Raw genomic sequence first — 17,099 nt, 5'->3', positions numbered from 1 at the left:
GCGTGTGTTTATAAATGCCCCATGGATCAAGGAATGACGCTTTCCTTTAAGTTTCTCATGTGGGATGTGAAACCCATTTCTGGTTCCCCCCGCCGTGATAGTGCTGGAATATGCTAAATATTGGGATAGTAATAATGTCAACTTATTTAAAAACCAAATGTTTTGATAGAAGTCTGAGATGGTAAAATTGTAAGCAATTCCTTTGAGTTTTTGAGAATCCACATGTGCTATCAATAAGGAAGTCCTGTATTTTCCTGTAGTTTCAAACGATACGTGATTTTTCCCAGGTCCTATGCTATTTTCCCTGTGTAATATATAGGTACAAGTGACATACACCAGCCGCTTTCACTTGTTGTAGTCAACTGATAAGTGCAGGTTACATATCCCACCCGATTTTACTTGTTCGCGTTCGCTGTGCAGATTACTTACACCACCCCGACTTCACTTGTTCCAGCCAACTGTTAAGGTACAGGTTACAACACTACCCCTAATTCATTTGTTCCAGTCAACTGTTAACGTGCAGGTTGCATACACCACCCCTAATTCACTTGTTCTAGTCAACTGTTAACGTGCAGGTTGCATACACCACCCCTAATTCACTTGTTCTAGTCAACTGTTAAAGTGCAGGTTACATACACCACCCGACTTCACTTGTTCCAGTCATACATATACATAACATATAGTGTGTGGTTTTAGTGAGTCTAAACTATTGATTGGAAAGTGCAGGTTACATTTACACATTCACCACTCGAATTCACTTGTTCTAGTCAACTGTTAACGTACAGGTTACAATTACACATACACCACTCGAATTCACTTGCTCTCGTCAACTGTTAACGTACAGGTTACAATTACACATTCACCACTCGAATTCACTTGCTCTCGTCAACTGTTAACGTACAGGTTACAATTACACATACACCACTCGAATTCACTTGTTCTCGTCAACTGTTAACGTACAGGTTACAATTACACATACACCACCCGAATTCACTTGTTCTCGTCAACTGTTAACGTACAGGTTACAATTACACATACACCACCCGAATTCACTTGTTCTCGTCAACTGTTAAAGTGCATTTACACCGCACCGATTTCACTTTTACAGATATGGTGTTAAAGAGGAAGTCCTGCTTTTTCTTCAGTTTCAAACGATGCATGGTTTTTCACAGGTTATAGTCAAGTTTAAAGTTAGCAAATTAAACACGACTGTTTCCGCTGGAACTGGCGTCATGGCTACCAACAGTGTGAAATACACAAACATATTTGCCCCTGACGAATGACAATGTTACACTGAAGGGGAACTACGTAGAGAGGAACAAGAAGACTATTTTCCTGTTGTAGTATATAAGTGCAGGTTACATACACCACCCAGAATTCACTCGTTCTAGTCAACTGTTAACGTACAGGTTACATTTACATATACACCACCGAATTCTCTTGTTCTCGTCAACTGTTAAAGTGCAGGTTACATTTACACATACACCACCGAATTCTCTTGTTCTCGTCAACTGTTAAAGTGCAGGTTACATTTACACATACACCACCGAATTCTCTTGTTCTCGTCAACTGTTAAAGTGCAGGTTACATTTACATATACACCACCGAATTCTCTTGTTCTCGTCAACTGTTAAAGTGCAGGTTACATTTACACATACACAACCGAATTCTCTTGTTCTCGTCAACTGTTCAAGTGCAGGTTGTTCTCGTCAACTGTTAACGTACAGGTTACATTTACACATGCACCACTCGAATTCACTTGTTCCAGTCAACTGTTAACGTGCAGGTTACATTTACATATACACCACCCGAATTCACTTTTTCTCGTCAACTGTTAAGTGCAGGTTCAATTTACACGTACACCACCGAATTCTCTTCTTCTCGTCAACTGTTAAAGTGCAGGTTACATTCACACGTACACCACACGAATTCACTTCTTTTCAACTGTTAACGTACAGGTTACATAGACAAGCCCGCATTCACCTGTTCCGGTCAAATGTTAAAGTACAGGTTACATAGACCAGCCCGCATTCACCTGTTCCGGTCAAATGTTAAAGTACAGGTTACATAGACCAGCCCGTATTCACCTGTTCCAGTCAACTGTTTAAGTACAGGTTACATAGACCAGCCCGCATTCACCTGTTCCAGTCAACTGTTTAAGTACAGGTTACATAGACCAGCCCCCATTCACCTGTTCCAGTCAACTGTTTAAGTACAGGTTACATAGACCAGCCCGCATTCACCTGTTCCAGTCAACTGTTTAAGTACAGGTTACATAGATCACCCAGACACTTATTCCAGTCAACTGTTAACGTACAGCTTACTTATACACCATTCCGACTTCACTTGGTATAGAGAAATGCTGAAATGCTGGAGAACATGACAGTATGAGATAATCATTGTTGAATTTCAGAGAAACTCTTGTTTGTTCCAGCATTAACGTGGATGTTCGGAGAGGGCAGCTGGTTGCAGTGGTGGGGTCGGTGGGCGCGGGGAAGTCACTGCTGACAGTTGTGCAGATGAAGTGGGTACAGTCAGACACCTGGCTGCAGTACAAGACTTCATGTAGTGTGGCTGACGGACTAGCGTCGTCCACAACTTACAACCCAATGTTTCGAACGTCGTCGCAGGATCAAGCATAATAATACTGGGAGACAGATGGAGAAGCATTGCTGCACAATTCTAACGCATTTTGTTGTGTAATGGGTGACATATATAAATTAGATGACTAGGTTAGCACCTGGGCCCACAGTCAGACACCTTAGGCTACGCAGTAATCCACTTGCAGACTTCAATTGTAGTGTGATCGCTCTTAGCTAAGATCGAACTCTTCAACGGTGGAGGTACAATTTCTAAACGACTCCTCGTTTTCGATGGGGAGGGTAAAATCCTAAAATATCCTTAAAATACAATACATTAATGGCTACAGAAGTGTTTCGAATGCGTTAATCGTCGTGATAAATTATTCACAGTATATTAATCAGGATCTGAAAGTGAAATTCTTTTGAAACATAATAATGCCTCAGCAATATCCTATTCTCTACTTGTACTATTTAAATTTGCATAATCAAATTTAGAGGATGAGCACAGTTTTATGCAATATAAATGCAATCTCCATACGTAAAGCTGATTATTTGCGTGAAACAGACACTAATTTGAATGCCATTTCTAAAATGACTAGGGGCGGTGGGGTAGCCTAATGGTTAAAGCGTTGGCTCGTCACGCCGAATCCCCACATGGGCACAATGTGTGAAGCCCATTTCTGGTGTCCCCCGCCGTGATGTTGCTGGAATATTGCTAAAAGTGGCGAAAAACCAAACTCAGTCGGTCAGTCTAAAATGACTAAAATCATCTTAGCTCCTTAAAATTGGTCCGAACCAATTGTAAGTTTCGATTGTAACTTACAATGATCGTAGCCTACAATTGCTTTGTGCAAGTAGATGGCGATTGTAACTGAAGCCTAAGATCGCGATCTTAAGGATTTACAATAATTTTAGCGCTAAGATCGTTCTGTGCAAGTGGGCCCTGGTCAAAACTGGATCCGGTTCGGGATAGGGGCGGGACTATCTTGTGTTTAGGTGGGGTAGTTATATTGGAGATGCTGATTTGTTTTGTGGACGCTGAGACAGAATGTTTATTGTTATTATATTTATTTGAACTTATTGGGATTGTAGTCATCCTCTTCTCAGTGTGTGCTATTTATGCATGTCGACTGACAACGTATTTATCTTACCGAACACCTCAATGGTAATTTTGAACTGGTTGAAGCACGGTTATCGAATCATAGTATGGGGACAAGACGACAAGAAAAACAAATTTAGAGTTATCTCCCTGCCATCGATTTGCATTCGCAAAACATGGGTAATTTCCGTACATCATTACATGATTCAATGTTATTCGAGATAAAGAATTACTACTACGAAGTACCAAATGAGTTCCGCATTCCCAGCGGGGTACATTGAAAATAATAGAAGAGCGCTCAGCCAATCGGAAAACGACATTTATGTGAGAGGCAAGATAATTATGCATGTCGTCTGCCTTATTATAAGGAATAAATCATCAATGTTTAAATGATCTGATGATCTTCTGACCTGCATGTCTGTGTGCAGGGCTCTGTTGCCTATGTTCCACAACAAGCCTGGATCCAGCACATGACACTCCGAGGGAACCTGCTGTTTGGTCGGCGATATAAGGAGAAACAGTATTGGAACGTTATCAGTGCATGTGCCCTTGAACCCGACCTTGACCTCCTTCCTGGTGGGGATGACACAGAGATCGGAGAAAAGGTGGGTCCACTTTACAAAGGAAAGTGTTTAGATGGACGAGTCAGTGAATTTCATAAAAAGCGTTATTTTGAATATTCAGTCACTATAACATTGGGTCAGATGTTTCTGATGTCTCTGTCATGAGCATGCTATGACACCAGGTGTTTGAGGCAAGGCGAACGCACCCTGCTCCGCAATGGCACCTGTTGTAAGCACATGTCACTAGTCAATTGTTGACCTTGAATTGCTATCCCAAATTGCCCAAGGCCACACTTTGGTGACGTCATCAAGAAGGAGTGTGGTGATGACATGTGACGCCTGGCTCAGCTAAAGGTCAGCTCCTGCATATATTTGGCAATGCATGTCACCTCAGAGAAGGGCCTTTTGTTTCAGAAAGGAAAGATATCTGTTTAATGAATGAGTGAGTTTTTCTTTTGAAAAGAAGTATTGACTGTCTTTAGCAGTGATTTCACGTGAATATGGAAAGGGTCTTGTCACTTTGTAATGACCTTTTGAGCCATATTGTATTTATACACTTAAAGTGGGACATGTCTTAAACGTTGGATGAACAGACTGACTGACTGAGTTTGGTTTTACGCCGCTTTTAGCAATATTCCAGCAACATCACGGCAGGGGACACCAGAAATGGGCTTCACACATTGTGCCCATGTGGGGATTCGAAACCGGGTCTTCGGCTTTAACCATTAGGCTACCCCACTGCCCCTAAACGTTTGATGAAACACACAAGTAGGGGTAAAGCATTTACCAAACATTAAAATATAAACTGGGCAGTTTTAGGATTCGAACCCACAATTATGGATTTAGATATGTCACAAAGGATTCAACTGTGCAAGGAGAACTGTGTTACCATTCTGCATTTGTCAAATCACAGTGGCAGTGATCGCCAACAATCTGAAAGATGGACACAAACGTAGGAGAACAATGCATCTGATGACTACGATACATGAACAGTTTTTGTATTAGGCTGCCTCAACATTATGGTACCGACTACTGGAAATGGTAGTGCTGTTATTGATATCGTTTCCAGGGCATCAACCTGAGTGGAGGACAGAAGCAGAGAGTGTCTCTTGCCCGAGCTGTATACAGTAACAAGGACATATATCTGTTGGATGATCCCCTCAGCGCTGTGGACTCCCATGTTGGCAAACACATCTTCAGTCAAGTTATAGGACACCAGGGGATACTGAAGAACAAGGTGACGAGACGCAGTTAACATTATTAAAGCTTGGTCACACTCATACAAGTTGTTAACAGCTAGTGAAACATATAGTGAAACCGCTAAAGCCATTTAATTGCTTAAACGCCTAGAAACAACTCGAACAACTTTTGCTGATGATGCAATCTACGGATAGTGAGACCTACAGTATCAACTAGAGAGTCGAGTTCTTGATGTTTCTTTGAGACGTTTTGCCAAACCAGACTCGACTACATTAGATATAGACTCAAGTTCTTGAATTCGAAACTTGCAAACGAGGGAATCAATGCCAAAAATTGATAAAAATACATTTAAAAAATCAGTTTTCCAAAACGTCCCAATATGGATTTTACACAATCACCATCGTTTCCATTTTCCTCTTTTTCTTTGTATAAACGTTCGAATGGGGCTGAACTTAAAAAAGTACTAGAATTTGTCCTTTACTAAGAAAGTGTAATCCCTAATATAAACATATGTTATATTTGACCACTTTCTAAATGGCATTGTGTAATCAGAACAATGAGTGGCTCCCGTGTTTGAGCACCAATTGTTGTGCTCCCCTTCTTTTTGACCTGTTTCTTGTACAAGAATCGGAATTCTACTGTGTCCTGTAAAGTTCAACATGGTTATTTGGTAAAGGCGTTGTGCTTCATGTCCAAGTATGTTGATGATCGAATATCGTTCGAAAATGGCCATCTTGGAAATTCACTTCCACTGATGTACCAACCTTAAATAGAATAATGAACAACTCAAACCTCTTGGTCGTTTCACATTCAGAGCTTTGTGTAACGATTAAGGTGACAAAATACGTTCTAAAGTCTGACATGGGGGATGTTTCAATGGTAAACATTTCCTTTCGATCAATATTCTAGCAGCTGCATCCATGTCACAAATTATGAGGTACAATCAAGCATACTTTTTCTTCGACGACTTGACAGAACCTCATTTACGTGTTTGTTCAAGGTTCAAGCATTCACGTCTTAAGCAAAACTTCCACAAAGGTTTACAGTAGACATTTGAAAGACATTGCCAAACTTGATACATCTATTACTTCTTTGAGTGGCAATTTAGAAATTGGAAGTCAGATAGAACAAGTATATATGGATAAGTTGTCATCCATATATACTTGTTCCATCTGACTTCCAACTTCTAAAATGCCGCTAAAAGAAGTCATTCGTCGTGTTTATGGAGACGTGGCAATACACAGTGCTCTAGAATAAAAGAAGTTGTCATCCATATATACTTGTTCTATTTGATACATTTATGACACATATTATGTCAGATACATTTACTATCCATCATATCTTTTCTTTTTTTGTCTGCCAATGAACTTGATTTTGAAATGATTGTAGCTGGTGCCAATGATGGGACAGGGTGCACGTTTTGATATACGTTCGGATGAGCTACAGAGCCTGGCTAACGCTCGAAATCGATCACCATTGAACAAATACAATCAACACACTATGCAAGCCAACGTTCGTTCATGTTTATGCTACAGACTCGAATACTTGTGACTCATGGCGTGCACTGGCTGCCTATGGTGGATGTTATAGTAGTCATGGATAAAGGGGAGATTACCGAAGTGGGATCGTATGAAGAGCTTCTTGGTCACGATGGACCCTTTGCACAATTCCTGAAAACCTACTTGTTACAGGAGACAGATGCGCAAGATGATGAAAAATGTAAGTACTGGATGTATCTCAGATCATGGATAAGGGAACCATGATGATGAATGTAAGGACTGGATGTGTCTCAGACGCTAAATACAGGGAACATGGTGATGAATGTAAGTACTGGGTGTGTCTCAGATCCTGGACAAGGGGAACATGATGGTGAATGTAAGTACTGGATGTGTCTCAGATCCTGGACAAGGGGAACATGATGATGAATGTAAGTACTGGATGTGTCTCAGACGCTGAACCCGGGGAGCATGATGATGACTGTAAGTACTGGATGTGTCTCAGATCCTGTACACGGGGAGCATGATGATGAATGTAAGTACTGGATGTGTCTCAGATCCTGGACAAGAGGAACATAATGCTGAATGTAAGCACTGGATGTGTCTCTGACGCTGAACCCGGGGAGCATGATGATGAATGTAAGTACTGGATGTGTCTCAGACGCTGAATCCGGGGAGCATGATGATGAATGTAAGTACTGGATGTGTCTCAGATCCTGTACACGGGGAGCATGATGATGAATGTAAGTACTGGATGTGTCTCAGATCCTGGACAAGGGGAACATGATGCTGAATGTAAGCACTGGATGTGTCTCTGACACTGAACCCGGGGAGCATGATGATGAATGTAAGTACTAGATGTGTCTCTGATCATGGACAAGGGGAACATGATGCTGAATGTAAGTACTGGATGCGTCTCTGATCATGGACAACTGGAACATGATAATGAATGTAAGTACTGGATGTGTCTCAGATCCTGGACAAGGGGAACATGATGATGAATGTAAGTACTGGATGCGTCTCTGATCATGGACAACTGGAACATGATAATGAATGTAAGTACTCGGTGTGTCTCAGATCCTGTACACGGGGAACATGCGATGAAGGTATGTACTGGATGTGTCTCAGATCCTGGACACGGGGAACATGATGCTGAATGTAAGTACTGGATGCGTCTCTGATCCTGGACAACTGGAACATGATAATGAATGTAAGTACTGGATGTGTCTCAGATCCTGGACAAGGGGAACGTGATGATGAATGTAAGTACTGGATGCGTCTCTGATCATGGACAACTGGAACATAATAATGAATGTAAGTACTGGATACGTCTCTGATCATGGACAACTGAAACATGATAATGAATGTAAGTACTGGATGCGTCTCTGATCCTGGACAACTGGAACATGATAATGAATGTAAGTACTGGATGTGTCTCAGATCCTGTACACGGGGAACATGCGATGAAGGTATGTACTGGATGTGTCTCAGATCCTGGACACGGGGAACATGATGCTGAATGTAAGTACTGGATGCGTCTCTGATCATGGACAACTGGAACATGATAATGAATGTAAGTACTGGATGTGTCTCAGATCCTGGACAAGGGGAACATGATGATGAATGTAAGTACTGGATGCGTCTCTGATCATGGACAACTGGAACATGATAATGAATGTAAGTACTCGGTGTGTCTCAGATCCTGTACACGGGGAACATGCGATGAAGGTATGTACTGGATGTGTCTCAGATCCTGGACACGGGGAACATGATGCTGAATGTAAGTACTGGATGCGTCTCTGATCATGGACAACTGGAACATGATAATGAATGTAAGTACTGGATGTGTCTCAGATCCTGGACAAGGGGAACGTGATGATGAATGTAAGTACTGGATGCGTCTCTGATCATGGACAACTGGAACATAATGATGAATGTAAGTACTGGATACGTCTCTGATCATGGACAACTGGAACATGATAATGAATGTAAGTACTGGATGTGTCTCAGATCCTGGACAAGGGGAACATGATGATGAATGTAAGTACTGGATGCGTCTCTGATCATGGACAACTGGAACATGATAATGAATGTAAGTACTCGGTGTGTCTCAGATCCTGTACATGGGGAACATGCGATGAAGGTATGTACTGGATGTGTCTCAGATCCTGGACACGGGGAACATGATGCTGAATGTAAGTACTGGATGCGTCTCTGATCCTGGACAACTGGAACATGATAATGAATGTAAGTACTGGATGTGTCTCAGATCCTGTACACGGGGAACATGCGATGAAGGTATGTACTGGATGTGTCTCAGATCCTGGACACGGGGAACATGATGCTGAATGTAAGTACTGGATGCGTCTCTGATCCTGGACAACTGGAACATGATAATGAATGTAAGTACTGGATGTGTCTCAGATCCTGTACACGGTGAACATGATGATGAATGTAAGTACTGGATGTGTCTCAGGTCCTGTACACGGAGAACATGATAATGAATGTAAGTACTGGATGCGTCTCTGATCCTGGACAACTGGAACATGATAATGAATGTAAGTACTGGATGTGTCTCAGATCCTGTACACGGGGAACATGCGATGAAGGTATGTACTGGATGTGTCTCAGATCCTGGACACGGGGAACATGATGCTGAATGTAAGTACTGGATGCGTCTCTGATCCTGGACAACTGGAACATGATAATGAATGTAAGTACTGGATGTGTCTCAGATCCTGTACACGGTGAACATGATGATGAATGTAAGTACTGGATGTGTCTCAGGTCCTGTACACGGAGAACATGATAATGAATGTAATTACTGGATGTGTCATGAAGATGAGACAGGATGTGAAGTGTGATTCCTTATTGTGTCATATTTCCACAAGAAACAGGTTGGGTAATGTAAATACCTGCTGTGTTACAGTTCCTGAATGCGAGGAACAGGATGAGGAATGTAAGAATTTGTCTACCTTGCTTTCGCATACAAGCCTTTCAGAAACAGAGGGCAATACCTTTAGTGTTGACTCGTCCACCATTTGTTTTACGTAAATGAGCATACTAGCCTTGTGTACATTGAATGAGGCCTATTTGTCTGGTGGATCATTACACTTGCCATGTGTTTAATATAGGTATGTTCGGTGATGGGTTGGTACATTTGTGCTTCCAGAAAGCCAGGGGCGTCGCTACCATTATAAAATAACCCGGCTTACACATGATTTTTCTTATAAATGTTGGGCAAGCCGTCAGTACTATCTAAATGAAAAGCGCTGCAACATATCGAACATACACGAAAAATGGCTTGCTACGCCCCGGATAGCAGTGTTACTGTTCATACTGTTAACAGGTTCACTGCATTCAATTCAGTGGACCAAATAAAGACTGGCATGTTGGAGAGAGTTGAATCACTAGCTTCCATACCACAGTTGTCTCCCCTGAGTAAATCTCCTGTCCACCTCACGTCTGAGCTGTCACAGTCCACTAGATCAATCAGCACAGATATCAACAGACTCTCTGGATCATCGAGGTAGGGGACATGTTTCACAATATCCTACTTGTTGTTGATGCCATTGATGCAAAAGAGCATTAAACCTCACTCACTCCAAGAATGGTTGCCATGTACGCTATCATAAAACATTCATCATCATCATCATCAGCAGCAGCAGCAGCAGCAATAATAATAACGGTCACTTTCTGTTTTCATTTAAATTCGTTCATATGATCATCTTACAAATATGTTCATCCTCCACAGTTTATCATAACAAAATTTGTAATCAATGTTGTTTCTAAGTATTTCTTGATAATAATTTGATAAGCTAACCATCATCTAGTCATCCTTCACAACTTCCCCGTGTGTCCTCTTCCTCGTTATCAAGGTGGATAACGGAAATATTTCTCCAAGCTTATAACATTTCTGGTCAAAGCTGAATTTGAAAATAACACGTTAGTTTCATTTCTGAAAGCCTTGAAGGGGAGTAAAACAAAAATCGTCTTTAAACATTCTCCATTGACACTTTTACTTCTCAGCTTCAAACTCTTTGACTAGGGCGGTGAGGTAGCCCGGTGGGTAACGAGTTCGCTTGTCGAAGACCCGGGTTTGTTTCCCCATATGGGTACAATGAGTGAGGCCCTTTTGTGATATTGCTCGAATATTTGTAAACTCACTCACCCATACTCACTCACTCACTCACTTTAATGTTTTGTTAGCCATCTGAATAAGGCTGTCATCGATGCCACACTGGACACGTTCGAACACAAGCAGATCGACGGACAGGCCCCTGTTACAAACCTGAAGTGTTCCCAGCACTCCACGGTCATGGCGGTGAGAGATTGTCTTGTGGACAAAGAAGACAACGAGGACGATGATAGCGAGGACAGAGGCACCGAGGACGAGGACGAAGATTCCGAGGACATGGATGAAGACCCTCGGTCAGCAGAGGAACATCGTCTGGTTCAGGATGAGAAGTCCGAGCAGGGCAGGGTCAGTTTATATCTGTTATATTTCCATGGAAACCTGAGACTTGAACACAAGTACCGGCCCACGAAGATCCGGGCTAGAATTGATCTTCAGCAACCCATGCTTGTCGTAAGAGACGGCTAACGGGATCGGGAGGTCAGTCTCGCTGATTTGGTTGATTCATGTCATCGTATCCCAGTTGTGTAGATCGATGCACATGTTTTGATCACCGGATTTACAGACCTCCGCCATATAGGTGGAATATTGCTGAGGGTGGCGTGCAACAACCAACCAACTAACACAAGAACCGATTCATGTCAAGGCCAGCTGAAACTCAGTATACTACACTAAACGCCAAGAGAAACGTTACCCTACTACCTTTATGAATTGCTTGAAAACTATCAAAGACATGATAGAAGGTATTAGTTTACAAGAAAGCTTAACAACACAGCTTTATGCAAATCACGAAAAAAAAAAGTTCTCAAATGCATTCATATTTAGGTGAAATGCATCTTTTTCAGAAGAGTTAAATTATCCTTTTTTTTCGTCCATGCCGAAATAAACCAATAACAGTGATTTAGAAAGGAAAGGTTGAAATAAAATTTTACTTGGGACAAATATTAACCATTTAAAGTCACCATGTTTCAACTATGAAAACAAGAAACAACTGTTGTAGAGTGTGTAAAATTGTAAAATAATCATTCCTATGATTTCAGTCTTTTAAAACATTTTCTGCTGATTTGCATTAGTTAAAACAAGTAAAACGTGTCTTTAATAATGTGGAAAAATGTTGAGGAACACGTAAAATGATCTTTGTTAACATTTTTGCTTGCAAAGTAACATTTTTTCCTTTTTCTGTTTACACATAGCAATATCAATCGCCAAAACGCAGCAATATTCAAGCAGTATTTGCATCCATTTTACATGTAGAATGATTCTATAGGTTATGAAGAGAGCCTAGAATACATGCTATGATACACAAGTACGAGAAATATGCCGCGATTAACAGCTGAAGAGAGAGAAAAAGCCATTGGGATGGTGCAGATGGGGTCGACATACAATGCTGTTGCCAACGCCGTCGGATGCCACCGTATCGAGGTTATCAGATTTATTCAGACAGGATGGGGTCACCGTAGACAGACCAAGAAGTGGACGTCCACGCATCACAACGCCAGCTGAAGATAGGTACCGCCATCATTAAGGAAGGAGGGAAACGTTTCTTTTGGCGTTTAGTGTATTCAGCTAAATCTCTCACCACACCACCACGTCCATCCATCTACCCATCATCTCACATACACACGAACACCTACCCATGCCTTTACACCACCCAGCCACAAGCCATCAATTCGGGGCAAGAGTGTTTAGGTCGACAAAGACATCAGACCTACCAAAGAAAACGTTCCCACTGTGCAGAAAAACGCAGAAAAGCCCACATTAATCGTTGAAATAGCAACATAAGCATAATACCTCGCTACCGAAACAATAAAAACGGCAACTTTAAATCGCTAACACTGCATCATAAAACGAGGATCCCGCAATTTCGATTTTGCGCATGCGCACATGGAAGATGAAGTCTCGACCGCATGTTGATATTTTCCAGCTTGGACAAAAGTTACATTCCTTTTTAAGTATTTCTGTTGTGTTATTTGGCATTTATCATCATGGTACTTGCAGTCTTCACCGAGCGGTGGGGTAGTGTGGTGGTTAAAGTGTGCGCTCGTGTCGCCGAAGATTCGACGCCACTGGGTACAATGTGTGAAGCCCATTTCTTATTGCTGGAACATTGCTTAAAGTGGCGTAACAATGAACTCACTCACTCACTTAACCGAGCCAGAAACGTCTATCGTTTGTTAGAATTCTCTTTTCTCTAGGTTTCTCATGCCATACATGTCCTCGTGCAATTCGATAAATTGGTGAATGCACAAATGTCTTCACAAGACCAACTTGTCTACAACCATAGAAACGGGATCTAAAGGATTAGTTTCGGATTGGTCCAGACTCGATTCTTTACAGACCGACGCCATATAGCCTGAATATTATTGAGTGCGGCGTCAAACCAAAAATCTTTATAAAATTGCATTCACTTTCCTGTTTCACTGGCATGCCTGTTCACAAAATCTATCATATGAAACAATAAAAGACATGTTACCACTCTGCGTCTCATCCCAATAAATCCCAATCAAACAAATGATAACCTACCATGTATTACTGAATTCCCCACAGGGGTACAATGTGTGAAGCCCATTTCTGGAGTCCCCCGCCGTGATATTGCTGGAATATTGCTAAAAGCGGCGTAAGACCATACTCACTCACTCACTGTTCCAGGTGCAGTGTTCCGTGATCAGGACGTATTTCCGGGCGCTAGGAGTGACGGGTGGGCTGATCATCATTGTGTGCTTCTTGCTGTTTCGGGCGACCGGGGTTTTCAGCAACGTCTGGCTGAGCATCTGGACAGACGAACCCAGACTGAAGAACCTGACCCTCTGGGCCAACACGAGCGATGTGACATCATTGTCCTATTATTACTTGTCAGTGTACAGCGCAGCAACCTTCTCCCAGGGTAAGGTTTACTATTACGACATAGTCAACTGCTCAGCAACCTTCTCCCAGGGTAAGGTTTACTGTTACGATATAGTCAACTGCTCAGCAACCTTCTCCCAGGGTAAGGCTTACTGTTACGATATAGTCAACTGCCCAGCAACCTTCTCCCAGGGTAAGGCTTACTGTTACGATATAGTCAACTGCCCAGCAACCTTCTCCCAGGGTAAGGCTTACTGTTACGATATAGTCAACTGCTCAGCAACCTTCTCCCAGGGTAAGGTTTACTGTTTCGATATAGTCAACTGCTCAGCAACCTTCTCCCAGGGTAAGGTTTACTGTTACGATATAGTCAACTGCCCAGCAACCTTCTCCCAGGGTAAGGTTTACTGTTTGGAAATAGTCAACTGCCCAGCAACCTTCTCCCAGGGTAAGGTTTACTGTTTGGAAATAGTCAACTGCTCAGCAACCTTCTCCCAGGGTAAGGTTTACTGTTACGATATAGTCAACTGCCCAGCAACCTTCTCCCAGGGTAAGGTTTACTGTTACGATATAGTCAACTGCTCAGCATCCTTCTCCCAGGGTAAGGTTTACTGTTACAAAATAGTCAACTGCTCAGCAACCTTCTCCCAACGTACGGCATACTGTTACGTAACTGTGTTCGGCTCAGGACTTTAATTTCTTCCAGGTGAGACATATTGCTACGTAATATTGTACAGCTCAGGATTTCTTCCAGGTGAGACATATTGTTACGTAATATTGTACAGCTCAGGATTTCTTCCAAGTGAGACATATTGTTACGTAATATTGTACAGCTCAGGATTTCTTCCAGGTGAGACATATTGTTACGTAATATTGTACAGCTCAGGATTTCTTCCAGGTGAGACATATTGTTACGTAATATTGTACAGCTCAGGATTTCCCCCATATGAGACATATTGTTACGTAATATTGTTCAGCTAAGGACTTTCTCCCATGTGAGACATATTGTTACGTTATATTGTACAACTCGGGACTTTCTCCCATGTGAGACATATTGTTACGTAATATTGTACAGCTCAGGAATTTCTCCCATGTGAGACATATTGTTACGTAATTGTGTGTACAGCTCAGCAACCTTCTGTCACAGAGATACAACGCTGCACTATTGTCTGTTGCCAAAATGAATGCAGTCATAAATGTACTGTTAGATCATACCGCATACAGTAAAAATTCGATTGCATTTGTCCATCCAGGCTAATATTTCACCCACCGAGTCCTCATTGCGCAGCGGCCTTGTAAGAGAAACTGCCAGTCACAGGGTGATGGTTAATTTCGGAATACAGTAATTCATGCTCATCCGCTTCGGGGAAGAAGTCCTGGGTGCCGATCCACAAAGCGTTCGTAAAGTTACGACCAGTCGTAACTCTATATCTTGTCATAGGCGTACGAATGGCATAGGGCTACGAACGTTTCGTGGATCGGGCCCCAGTGGTAGCAATTCTAATTCACTTGTATATATAAGTCATATAATGTTCATGCTGCAATTTAATACAAGGTTAAAGGTTAAAGGCTGTATAACGGCAAACGTAACTTGACCTCATTTCCACGAGCCATGCTACATGGGTATTTACTTTGTCGCTCCATCCAGCGCATCCTTATTTACTCGTGAAGATCAAGGTTATATTGCTTGTCGTAACGGGTGCTTGTCGTAACGGGTGGTCAGGCTCGCTGACTTGTTTGGCACATGTAATCGTACCCCAATTGTGTAGATCGATGTTCATAATGTTGATGACCGGATTGTCTGGTCCAGACTCGATTATTTACAGACCGCCGCCATATAGCCAGGATGTTGCTGAGTGCGACGTTAAAAATCAAACAAACAAAACGAGCTTCTTATGAACGACAAGAGTGACATATGCGGTATCAGTAAAGCATCCCTATTTTGGTTCCAGCCGTCCTAATATTCTTCTTTGTGGCTGCGACCTTCACGCAGATGGTCCGCGCTGCTGCCACTCTCCATGAGAACCTGCTGGACAACGTTCTCAGGCAACCAATGGCATTCTTCGAAACAACACCTACGGGGCGAATCATGAACCGGTTTACACGTGATGTTGGAACTATTGACAGCCAGATGGCGCGGATCTTGAGGCAATGGCTGAACAATGTGTCCAGGCTCATCACCATCATAGCGATCATCTCCTACAGCACGCCGTTGTTTCTCACCGTGGTGGTCCCAATACTGGTCCTGTACGTTGTAATACAGGTGAGAACAATGTGTCTCATAGTCCAAATACTGGTCCTGTACATTGTAATACAGGTGAGAACAATGTGTCTCATGGTCCCAATACTGGTCATGTACGTTGTAACACAGGTGAGAACAATGTGTCTCATTGTACCAATACTAGTCCTATGCGTTGTAATACAGGTGAGAACAATGTGTCTCACTGTACCAATACTGGTCCTGTACGTTTTAAATACAGGTGAGAAGAATGTGTCTCATTGTACCAATACTGGTCATGTACGTTGTAACACAGGTGAGAACAATGTGTCTCATCGTACCAAACTAGTCCTATGCGTTGTAATACAGGTCAGAACAATGTGTCTTGTCACGAAAATCCCAATACTGGTCTATACATTGTAATACAGGTGAGATCAATGTGTCTCATCGTCCCCATACTAGTTTGTCCTGTACGCTGTAATGCATGAGAGAACAATGTCTCTTATCGCGAAAATCCCAATACTGTTCCTATACGTTGTAATACAGGTGAGATCAATGTGTCTCATCGTCCCCATACTAGTTTGTCCTGTACGCTGTAATGCATGAGAGAACAATGTCTCTTATCGCGAAAGTCCCAATACTGGTCCTGTAAGTTGTAACACAGCTGAGAATAATGTGTCTCATCGCGACCGTCCAAATAGCTTTTCAACATGTTTCTGAACTTTTCGCATTAATATTAGGCCAAGAAAGCGTCGTAGCGTTTGGAGGACTGTTTTCAGATTGTTTTTGCGCATCATTATACCATAAGACTTTGTCTACACCTTGAGCCACAGCTCTCGTTGTGCACAGCTCTCGTTTTCAATAAACTTATTGAAATTAAAGTGACTGATGTTAGTTTTACGCCGCGTTTTGCAATATTCCGGCAATATCACGGCGGGTGACACCAGAAATGGGCATAACAC

General features: G+C 42.2%; 1 protein-coding gene across 1 annotated transcript in view; it reads left to right on the top strand.

Annotated features, from left to right (window-relative positions):
* The window catches only part of LOC124280110 (multidrug resistance-associated protein 1-like), an 82,350-nt gene that overhangs the window by 49,563 nt on the left and 15,688 nt on the right, over positions 1–17,099 (top strand). Inside the window, 8 exon segments of the mRNA XM_046716002.1 lie at positions 2,435–2,528; positions 4,110–4,286; positions 5,314–5,481; positions 6,980–7,163; positions 10,310–10,469; positions 11,150–11,423; positions 13,725–13,959; positions 15,872–16,182. Coding sequence (XP_046571958.1) covers positions 2,435–2,528; positions 4,110–4,286; positions 5,314–5,481; positions 6,980–7,163; positions 10,310–10,469; positions 11,150–11,423; positions 13,725–13,959; positions 15,872–16,182 — 1,603 coding nt within the window.

Source organism: Haliotis rubra, unplaced genomic scaffold (genome assembly GCF_003918875.1).
Source record: "Haliotis rubra isolate DU_JTF1 unplaced genomic scaffold, ASM391887v1 Scf1072, whole genome shotgun sequence".
Lineage (NCBI taxonomy): Eukaryota > Metazoa > Mollusca > Gastropoda > Lepetellida > Haliotidae > Haliotis > Haliotis rubra.
This window is presented reverse-complemented; position numbering and strand designations above follow the sequence as displayed.